This window comes from Ips typographus, linkage group LG2 (genome assembly GCF_016097725.1).
Source record: "Ips typographus isolate SLU linkage group LG2, UJ_Ityp_2.0, whole genome shotgun sequence".
Classification (NCBI taxonomy): Eukaryota; Metazoa; Arthropoda; class Insecta; order Coleoptera; family Curculionidae; genus Ips; species Ips typographus.
Genome location: NC_138423.1, coordinates 20369476 through 20381746, shown reverse-complemented (window position 1 = coordinate 20381746; position 12271 = coordinate 20369476). Strand labels below are relative to the sequence as shown.

At 34.5% G+C, this 12271-nt stretch overlaps 1 protein-coding gene across 1 annotated transcript in view; it reads right to left on the bottom strand.

Moving 5' to 3' along the window:
• Positions 1-12271, bottom strand: part of retn (retained) — a 90977-nt gene that overhangs the window by 58781 nt on the left and 19925 nt on the right. The window contains 1 exon segment of the mRNA XM_081972355.1: positions 270-422. Within this exon segment, the coding sequence (XP_081828481.1) occupies positions 270-422 (153 nt within the window).

The following is a 12271-nucleotide window of genomic DNA, read 5'->3' as shown; positions in this document are numbered from 1 at the left end:
TTGTTTGTAAGAGGACACGAAATATGGTTGATACACAAAATTTAGCAATTCATTGTTCTGCCCTATCATTTATTTAAAATTCCCTAATATTTTTTCTTTTGCGTCTCTGTGTAGATTTTATTAATCCATATGTCTTCAACTGTTTTACTGGTTTTACTTACCTCTCAAATATCTCAAAAAAAATAAATTTTTGGTCGAAAGTGCAAAAACATGAAAATCAAGTCAGTTTACCCTTAATGATTAGAATGAGAGACTAAACCGTTGCTTACCCTCACATTAATGTCTCGCACTTGCATTTTGAGCTTGGCTAGGACATCGTTGTGATCAGCAAGAATCCCATGCCGGCGAATATCTTCACAACTGTCATCTTGTTCAGTACCGGAATGAGCCTCTCCGTCACTCATGTCTTCTTCATTGTGCGACTGAAAAAGACATAACTGTAGTTATTGTTATCATTTAGGAGTTAAACAGCGTTGGTGGTCATGTATCATCTACTTTAATGATAAATAGAACACTCAAGGATCTAATTACCCCTTCGGTAATACGATCAAACCTGAAGTCGTATCAAGCTAGTGGTTTAATATTAGAAATGCCACTTTTCCCCTGTTAATCAATGGACGCAGTGTTGAATTACCTTGAAGTTACTTCAAGAGCGGATTAGTTTGGAAGACAGTATCCAATATTTAATCCCGTAATAAATCACGCAGCGTTACGGTTTTTAAGGGTTTTGAATTTGCTATGGTACCTGATTTTTGGAATGCGGGTAACTTCGGCGAATTTACAGGGGGGTTATTATTTGCATAGTGGCGACCCTATGGCGACAAAGATATGTTTTGTAGTTAAAACTCGAATCCGATTTGTCATTTCAATTACCCAAAAAAATTTCTAAGAAGACCTAAAGATTTGCGGCAGGGTTGTATATCATATTTTACCAGGTAGATTTCCGTTGCTTGTATCCTTTGTGTTCGACACTTTATTGCTAGATGGTGAAGACGATGCTGTTCAGACCACAATAAACCAACTAATTACTTTCTACTACTTCAGAGCTTGAATTTTTGTACAAGTAATACAAGGACCGTCAGATTATACTTATTTTTTCTAAGACTAAAGTGTCGTTTTAAAATATATTGATGTATTTGATGAATAACAAGCTTATGAAATTTGAACAATTCTTAGAAACTGCTGTGCTGTGACCGCCCTGTATTTGGACTTAAATTAACTTGGTTTCCAAAACGTGCAAAAGAAAGCACGAGACCTGACCTTCATATTGTCCACTCAAACTGAGTGGACCAACAATACTCTCACTGCATTGTCTGTTTACAGGCTATTTGCCTATGGTTTCAAATGTGAATAGACAGTTGACGAGTAAATCCTTAATTTGAATACCTAACCGTAATTACTTCAAAACATTAAGAACTAGAATTACTTATGGTGAAATGGTATTAATCCATTAAGCCATCAAGCGTACAATAGGAACACAATCAGAAGAATAAATGATTTCCTAATTGCTTTCTAATAGGTAATTCTTTTTGTGCATGAATAATCATTAATGACTCATTTTACATTTTAGAGAGGAATGTAAACGAATTTATAACATTTTTTTTTGAGTACAGAAAGAAGTTGCACAACTTGGTGAAACTATGGAATATTTTTGCAGTAAGAAAAGTTGCAGGAAAGAATTCAATCCGAGGAAAGTACCAAGATTTGTGAAATGAAACTCATGTCTAATATAAAAAAAAACCAAAAAGAAGACTTAATTAAGTTTTCCCAAATCAGCAATTTGAACTTGAAAGACGTAGCAAAAAGCAGTAAATACAGTATTCTTTTGATTTTGGGAGCAACAGCCGCTGAAGAAACTTAATTCGACACTTTTTGTGACAAACTAACCTAACCTAACCTAAAAATGTAATATTGCAACATTTTCGTTTCTGTGACATAAATTGTAGAGACAACTTATGTAACAGAGATAAAGTTAATATAGATAAAGTTATAAAGTTAATAAAATTGTGTTACTGAGGTACTTTTTGGTGCTTTTTCAGTTTCGATAATTTCGTTATTATCAGAGTTTGAAAATAACTTTTAAATTTCTAATGTGCCTTTTTACGTAATTTACGATTATGTTAAAAATACTATTATAGATTTACTATTTTACGAGTTTTAAACTACTTTCTTTGGAAAACTGCATCAGAGTTGTGAAATTTTCATAACTCTGCCATTTTTAGGATTTTTACGACTGTAAAAAGCTCCAAATATTCGTCTTTAACTCCTCTTTTACCTCGTGCTAATTCTACATATACACAGTGTTAAAAAAAAACAAAGAAAAACAGTTAAATTGGAAACTAACGCGCGACAGTTGTGCCCAAAACTGTAAAAAATCTAAATTTGCCAGTTACAAGAAAACCAAAAAATAGCAAATTTCCGTTTACAACATCGAACTTATCTTGAAAAAACGCCTCTACAAAGTATTTTTTATTTTTAAATTTCTTAATCTCTTTGGGAGCTTCCATATAAAAACAGGAAATTTAGGCTACCCTGGATAAAGTTGTCTTATTATTAGCATTAGAGTAGTGAGTAAATATGTTAGTTACGTAGAAATTGTGTTTTAGTGGTAAATGTGCAGTAGACAAAACTAGTTTTTCTACTGTAAACCAATACTTTCCACAATTCTGGATATGCCAATATTTTTGTTCCCATAAATTAGATACCTTGACATTACAACATCAAACCTTCTTAAAACAAGAGAAAGAAGTTATCAAAAAGGTCAGTAGAATGTGACAGAAACCCGCCTTTATCAGCTTCTTCTGTCACATTCTATCAACACTTGTACTGCTTTCAAGAATTTTAAGAGTTTCAGTGGGACGTTGTTGACTAAATACCTTAAAACTGTGTTGGCCTTTATAGAATCAACAAAATCTGTGCTATCTGAGACATTTCTAATTACCCTTCCTTAGAAACCTCACTGCTACCCCATTCATTTTTTTTCTAGGCCTTTATCGACCCGTAAACTACCTAGAAGCCCCCTAAAACATGGACGCGTGCCCTATTATAATGTACCTACACGTAGACATAGTTAAGGCAGGTCGGATGTGACATTATTATCTGGCAACCCACGCTTTTCACGCACCCAAACAAGACTAGATTATGATGAATAGTTTTCGTCTGTCTGGGGGATTTAAATTTGTACACCGGTTTTAATAATCTATTCGACACATCCGCGCTTCTGTTTTTTTTTTCTCTCGTATGAGCATCTATCTGTACCATTACGATGTAGAGCAATTGTAAAATAAACGTTGATGAGCAACATCTGCGCACTTTGCACCTCCCAGGTACTGAGAAGCCATTAAATTCTTGCACGAGGATACTCTCCGAAGAAGACGTCGTCGAGTGTCCTCTGCTCGCTTTTTCTAATTCGTCGACCGCGTTCCCGGTGATTCTTTTCTGGTATATTCCATGGATGGTATTAAATCGTCATGTGTTTAGTTTTGTGGCTGATTAATTTCAATACCCGTTATTAACTGTCTATTATCGGTTTAGTGTTAATGTAACCTCATTCTGAACACGTAAGATTTCCTGAAAGTGATCAGCGGATTTATGAAAACTAATTAAATTTATTAAGCAAATAGATTTCGTTCGGATGTTATGACTTTAATCACGTTCTTAATTTGATACAGACGTGAAGATAAACTTGCAAAATGAGATAATTTTAATTTTTGTCTAAATAATAGAGTAGAGCAACTAATAAGAGTAGAGAAATTTTAGCGTCAATGTTGCCAAAATTAAAGTGTTAAAACAAAGGAAAAACTGATGACAGTTACATTAACTTTTAGTATATCTAGCAAATAGATTACGTAGAAAGAACAGAGTATTACTGAACAGCCAATTTTTCAGGGTTGTCTGATACTACTTCTAGATGGTTGAAACTACAATGAATGTACGTCACATTGTCCAGTTTGACAGGACGTTGATTGGACAGTTGCAGCATGACTTTTCTAATGCCAAATTCACATGTGCAGCATTTGCGTAAAGCTCAGTACAGTGAGCAGTTTGTGTGAGAGTAGTGGTTTGTCAAAAAAAAAAACAGCACGAATCACCAATCCTATTTTCTTATTTTGACAGTTGAAAAATTCTAATTTTTTTTCAGGTCGAAGCTTAAAATCTATTTGAATTGAATGTCTCGTGTTTGTCTTGAAATTACTTTTGGTACCTATTGTGTAGTGTTGAAATGTCAATTCTACACTGCGACAGATAATTGCTAGATCATGGTAATTACTAATTAGAGATGGAGAATTTTCAGATTTTTTTTATAGAAAATGTCGAGAATTTAAGGAGTTTTAGGAGAATTCAAGGGAATGACGATCTCTGATATAGCATTACCAAAATGCATAATGTTTTTTCTAATAACTGCATTCAGTATCCATCAACAGCAGCTACCATCAACATCAGACCCTTGATTTTTACATCCTTTTAATTCGTCGTATAAACCATCCAATTAGTTAGTATAAAGGGCCCATGCCCACCCAAATGCACCCACCAACACATAATAAAAACCACATAATGTCATGTTATTAGTATCGTGCGGCGGTCGCCCTAATCTGCGATCTACCCAGCATACAAAAACGGGTAGTTTCCATTGACGCCACTGGCGGTTACAACACCATAACTGAGCTTAGAAGTTTAGGGTGTGTTTATATTGACCACCCCCTTGTTTTCGAGTTGTTTTCGGTACAAATAAATTGTAGGATACATTACAAAACTAGAAAATTCAGTCATTTTAACACAATATTTTATCGAATAGAGCTGAGAAAGTGGATTAAAAAATCGTCTTCAGAGACGGTTGGATCCTAAATACATATTTGCCCATGTAGGTCGGCGCAACAGGTCTAGATGTGAAGAATTAATAACTGTTTACTCAACCAAGTCGTGCATATTGAATAAAAAGGGTTTCGAGCATTTTATCTTTGTACTGTGAAGGAAATATGTCGAGGGGACATTCTTTTTATGTACTACAAGTGCAAGTGGTTAGTGATTTAGGTCAGAAACTTGTTTCGTAAGAATGTGTTATATTTGTCAATTTTTAACTTGATTTTCATCTTGTGGCCAGAAGAAAACAGTTTGTCCAAAATCGAGGAAAAACTCATTGCAAATTTGAAGTTCTAATTATTGTAAAATCAAGTAAATCACTATGTATATTTTAAGAATTCTATCTGAATGTTTAAAACAAAAATTCTATTCAAATGAATAAATTTAGTAGGTAGAACATAACCTTGCATTCGATTTAAACATTTTATGAAAATAATATCGTTATCGCAAAGCCTTTTTTTAATAGCCGTTCTAACCTTGCTTTGCGTATCGAAATAGGTATAATTTTAATATAACAGCGGAGCGAAGTTTATAAATAATTCATTTTATAGAAATGGGTAATAATTTCGTGATAAGCCGTCGAATATTCGCAATTACCTAAACGCAATTGCATATCTAAATAGGCCTATCACACAATAATAAACGACATGCAAAATATAATGTGCCGGCACGTTAAATACACATAAAAACAGTTCCCTTATTGAAAGTTTTTCAGAGGTTTCCATTTGCGTGCGAATATTGTTCGTAATATTAAATAATATGTTACGTTATAATGCAATTTGATTCAATTGGATTACAAGCAAATCACACCGTATAAGATTTCTTAGCTTATCGATTGACAGACGAATCGAATCCGGATAAGTGCATTTCCTTCATTGGTTTGACACGAGCGAAGGTTGAGATTTCCTTTATTACGATGTGAAGTGTGTTTTATGCACGCAGATACCACTCTCATTACATTTTACCACTAATTAAAGCATAATCTCAGATCCACTTTAGTCGTGGTCGAGAACCATCCAAACCAATTGATTGAAAATCAAAGTAATTATGGTTAAGTGATGTTGCGCCACTATTCCTTTTTTTGCATTTGACTCACCAATTCGTTGTAATAAATCAGCTCGAGAGTTCTGAATTGATGCGTCTAAAGTACTACCGAAATCAAAGGAAGTTCAATAAGAAGGCAACGATTATTTGGCGCCTGGACCCAGCTGGAGTCCTTTGTAGGTCAGGGATGGCGCCTTCAGGGGATGCATATGCAACAAAAACATTATGTGTGTGTGGGGCAGGTTTTTAAAACCAGGAATAACTATTATGTGTTATATTAATTGGAATCATTTTATTGACCAAGGAAAAACCCACAAGCGTTAATTTGCTAGTAATAAGTGGATTGTTACATATCACGATTATTAGTTAAATTGATTAGTAATGTTTAAAACGTTTTCAATTAATTCGTGTTTGCTTTTATTGTAATAATGCGTCGACTTAATCAGCATTTACCAGGAAAACGCTTTATTGCCCTGTTGCTTGGCGGAAAATTTTTTATACCTAATTAAATAGCATTTTAAGGACGCCACTGACGGTTTATCATCGTTATTGAATTAGAATGGTTTGCAACCCTTTAGAATTGCTCAGTTAACGGAAATATACGAACACGAAATATTTCGTTTCAGAGAAAAGGTACGACCGATCTTAACGCTTTAGAGTTAAAGTTTAGAAGATAGTCTGTTATACCGATATAGTGCATTTATGATGATAGGTCTGTTCGCAAAGGGAATCTCCACCTGGTAATCAGAAAAATAGATACGTCCATTGGCCACAAGTCAGAAAACGTCATAGTCACGTGAACATTCAACCAATGAAACTTGACATTTACTGTTTCTGAGTTGGAAACCAGTTAGGGATTGCCTCTGCGAACAAACCTGATTTTAATAAGTCACCAAACTCGTCGGTTATACAAGGTTTTTGAAGTCTATATGTGCAGTATTTGCAAAAATCGCAGCACTGCTACTATAATTTGTAATTGGTCAAATAAAAGCACCAAGCTGAAAGCTGCTTTTTTCACTGAGATCATATCACAATTGATCAGATCGTAGTTGTTCATCCTTTTCTGTCTTGAGCCGCCAAGAAAAGCTTCCTGCAGACCGTGACCAATGTGGCAATGATTTCTTTGGTTTGATCCACCAAGCGCATCAGAGATCTTCTTTTTGAAGACTGTATGTGGCCTACAACGGGAATAAAGGTTAATGGAATACCCATTAACAATATCCGGTATGCAGACGACACCATACTTATTGCCGAAACAATAGGAGGTTACAGAGGGTAAATATCAAAAAGACCAAATTCATGATCATTACAAAGTCAGCTCAACAACAGGAAAACCTATGGATCAACGGAGAACCAATAGAGAAAGTTAGCAAATACAAATACTTAGGAACAACGGTTAATGAAGATAATGAGTACACCGAAGAAATTAAAGCAAGAATTGGACAGGCCAGAACCATATTCAACAAAATGAGGAATGTGTTATGCAGTAGAGATCTTAATCTACACCTTAGAGTCAGAATATTGAGATGCTATGTTTTCTCGGTGTTGCTGTACGGGATGGAATCCTGGACGTTAAAGAAAGAGATAAGCGACCGACTGGAAGCATTCGAGATGTGGTCATATAGAAGGATCTTGAGAATAAGTTGGGTGGACATGGTAACAAACGAGGAGGTACTGGGAAGAATGAGAAAAGAAAAGGAAATATTAAACACAATTAAAATAAGGAAGCTGCAATATCTGGGCCATGTGATGAGAGGAGATAAATATGTATTGTTGCAGAACATTATGCAAGGAAAGATACAGGGGAAAAGAAGCAGAGGAAGAAGACGTATCTCTTGGTTGAATAACCTGAGAGGATGGTATAACTGTAGTTCCACTGAGTTGTTTAGAGCTGCAGCATCGAAAGTGAGGATAGCCATGATGATTGCCAACCTTCTGAGAGGAGATGGCACTTAAAGAAGAAGATGTGGCCTCAAACGACAGTGTCCTTAGAGGAAACCTGTGAGTAAGCGAAGGTTTTTATTGCTTAATTTTCCAAATTCCTTACTCCTTTCTCTACGCATTCCTCCTCGAACTCCGTTCTAAACCATTCTAAACAAAGCTGCCTCAGCGCCAGCATGACCTCCATTGCCGTTGTAGGACATGTTTTTATGGATACTGTTATGCATAGGCATTCCAGTCTTTGTACTTTGTTAAGGGTATGCCTAGCAGTACTTTGTCTGGTTTTATTGAACCAAGCCGTCCCATACGTAATAATGGAGGTATACATCAATCTCAGAATGCTTGGATTACAACCCCAGGGTGCGTATTCTTGAAACGACAGAAGGGAGTTATCAAGAGAAAGACCTGCAGAATGTGACAGGAACCCATTATTGTGAACTTCTTCTGTCACAGTCTATCAACACTCCTCCTGAGATTTCCGTTCCCTGCTTTCAAGAATAAGGCCCCAGGTCTTTCCTGCCAGGCTTCTATACACCATTAAAGCCCTTGTGGCTTTACTGACTTGAATATGATAATTCCGTGTATGATATTCGTAACATTCTTCTGCCCACATTTCAAAAGCATCTATTATTCTTCGACTGGTCAAGCCCAGGTCTCAGAAGCATAGATGAGAAAGAGTTTTCTTCTTCCGAACGAGCTAGTATTAAAGTGGCATCTGCATTTCTAAGGTTAGTAATTCTTTTTCCCTTTCTGGTTAATCTACAGGGTGGTCCAATTTTTGAGTGTCAATAATTCACCACTCGATAGCCAATCAAAAAATAAGTTGACTTGCATTATGTAATTTTTCTGAAAAACGTTTCCTAAAGAACCTACAGTCCTTCAAATTTCAATTTAAAAATCGTTTTATAGTGTAAAACTGAACATTCAAGACTTGTGACTTGTGAGAGTCCAAATTTGTACCGAATAGTCTAAAAACTTGCTATTTACTACTAGGAATAGTCTTATAATTTGTTTTCTCAAACTGCCATCCTGGTCGAGTGTCTAAAACTGGATTTCCAGAAGTAAAAACAGTCCGGAAATCAAGACAAAGATTGTATTGTGCATGAAACTTATTTTTTACTTCTAAAGATAATCTAAAAGTTGACTTTTAAAGCTAGTCCAAAAGTCTATTTTCAGGACTTCAATTGGTGTACAACTCAATTTTCTGGACTGGAACAAGTCTAGAAGTAAATTAAATTTTCGGACTATTTTATTTCTAAAAATTAGTTCTCAAGACTAATATCGTAGCATTTGATACCAAAATTGTTTACTTTTATTACTGAAGAAACTTGACTTTTGGAAATAGTCTTAAACTCGATTTTTCAGTCTTTAAAAGCACTAAAAACAGTCTGAATTTCTTAGAGATGCTACAATTTATTGCACCTATGATGAGTGTAGAAGTCAATTTAATACTGAAGAAGCTTGAACATTTTCAAGACTATGGACAGCGTACAAACTGGCTTTTAGACCTGATAAGTCAAAAAATGTTTAGCACTGAGGTGTCTAGAAGTCAATTTAATAGTGACAAAGCTTGGAATGCCTTTTTAAGAGAATGAAGAATGTGAAAATTGTTTTTAAGTTTGCTGTGTCAATAACTTGGTAAAGATAGTCTTGAAACTCGATTTTCCAAGCTGAAAGCAATTTTGAAGCACTAAAAATAGTCCAGAATTCTGAGAAAATTAAAAGCAAAGTAAAAAGCAAGAAAAGTTGGTTTTCAAGACAATTTTCATGAATCTAATGTCAATGTCCTCTATCTAAGACTATTTTCAAAACTAAAATATTGAAATTTGTCTTAAAAATTAAAACTTACTTCAAATGCAAATTTTAAGCTTCTGATATTACTTTTCATTAGTTCATAGTCACTTTTGGTGTTCAAGTCAAAGAATTTGTAGTAAAAAATTCTAGAAAAAGTAGTTTTTTATGTCTACAAGTACAAATCAATTTTCAATATTAAAGTCTCAATTTGCATGAAAACTGGTTACAAACACAATTTTTAAGCTTCTGAAATCAATTTTTATCTTTTCTCAGTCAATTTTCAAAACTAAAGTCTTTCAGTTTGTCTGGAAACTATGAAAACTAGCTACAATTAAATTGTTTAAGCTTCTTAAGTGAATTTTCTGTTTCCAAAACAATTTTTAAGTTGGGTTGGGTTAGTTTTGGGTCTTTGAAAGTAATAATTGAATTATATGGTAATAGAAGTTTCAAATCAGAATTTTATAAGAAATAATTTCTTTTTCATCGTAAACAATGAAATTAAAAATAACACGTAATTTTTGAAAAATATCTAGAGACGTAGAAGGCAAAAACATTAAAACCATCTTCCTGTACGTCATTCATAATGAGTATTAATTTCATAATGAGTGTTCCAAATTTGATCAAAATTGCTCCAACGGTTTGACAGTTATGACAAAAAACCGATTTTTTAAACAGAAATTTGAAGGACTGTATTTTCCTTAGGAATCATTTTTCAGGAAAATTACATAATGCATGTCAACTTATTTGTTAATTGGCTATGGATTGGTGAATTATTGACATTTAAAACTTGATCACCCTGTATAATTTGTGATGAGTTTTACAACAAAATTCTGTTAAAGACCAAGTCAATTGCAATTTGTTTGCTCTAAATAACTTATACTAGACCAGACATTTGTTCAATAAAAAATACTGATAGGAGATTATATGGGTGCAGGTAAACTAAATCCAAAATGAAGTAGTATTTGAAGCGATTCGAGGCGGGCGTGGGGCATTCAGAGATTTATAAATTTATCATAAATAATGCAGGAGAGCAGCAGGGCACCGAGGACACTATTAGTACAGCGATGTAGGGAATTGATTTATCATCCAGGACCGCGGGGCACCTCTGTAATATTACATTCATATTAATAAAGGGTTTCATTTTAATATTGTCACCAAGTATTTATAGCAACATTTGAATATTTGTTTTTGTCTCGAAAGAGATTTGAATAATTGAATTTTGAAAAAAGATTTCTGGTCGGCCCCAGTCTGTTCTATGCGTAATACGGGTTGTGGTTTTCCGTATGTTGCAGGATTTTAAAACCAAAACCGTGTCTTTTTCTGACAAAATAGGAAAAAATGGCACTTTATCCGGACACAAGCGTTAAGCAGGTTAAGACGATCAAGCATGGTAGGCAGGCACACGTGTATCAATATTTGCGATGAACCCTCCGTTCTCGTGTTTGCCTTAAAAATGCTTTTGGGTCGGCTACCTCTTTTAATTGCTTGTCTTTGTATTCTGCCTTATTCTGCCAATTGTTTTTAAGGTCGAGTGCTGAAACGACACTTCATTAATTGCAGGATTGTGTATCAGGAATTGGTGCTCACCTTAAAAGGGCGCACTTTATCGCCGGTTTATGATAAGTGGTCTATTTTCGTAGCCCCTAACCTTTCTTTCTTAACTCGTTACAGATTTTTAGCATGTGGTCCGTGACACCCTCCCTTAATTATACAGAGGAGGGCCTTATAGGCGACACCCTTTGTAATATCAAAAGGGTCGTTTGGAATGTGACTGTTTCCTGAGAATGATTAATGCTCTCGCTGGATCTTTAACGTGTGTGTTTCGGATTAGATAGTTTTTTACACATTCTTAAGCAGCCAAAGTAAGTGTAAACGCCGTTGATAGCTGTATAATGACAGCGATTACAGGGCCAGACAAAGCCAACATAAAAAATCAGCACGCAACTGGGGGAATACGGTAGCCAAAAATTTTCGAACAGAAAAAAAAATTAACGAAACGTCCGAGTTTTGTTCGTTTTGCTCAAATTATCCTGGCTATTTCTGATACACTCACCTGCTCGGGCATTGAAGAATTGACAGAATAATTGTCCATAATAAATGAAGACCATGAGAAATTTTCTGCATGATATTTGCAGCTGTTGATACTTTTCCATTATTAATATAAAATTTATAGAATAATCGGTTCGTCTCACGATAACCTAATTCTTTTAAGGCCGAGGTCGATGAACAGTTCTAATGTCTGAAGGTAAGGAAATTCCCCTATAATGCAACAACTTTAATAATCATTATTATAAAAAAAGCAGTTGAGGGGTATATTTTATTGGAGAAGCAATAATAATTAACGTTCCAAGGTTTTGCTAGAGGTACTCATTAATATAAATTTCGTTAGAACTGCTTCAATTAATTAAGGAAACTCTTAGTAAACCTATGGTTTTTACACTTTTTTTACTTAACTTACTATAACTATTGTTTCCAATCATTTATGATTTTAAACTAACAATTACTGTATTTATTTTTACGTTATGCTTTTGACGCTTAATACTATGCTTTCTACTTTTCAAAATAAGCTTAAGACTTTATTTAAAATCAAAATATCTAATTCAATTCTTAAGACTTTAATAAATTTAATAGT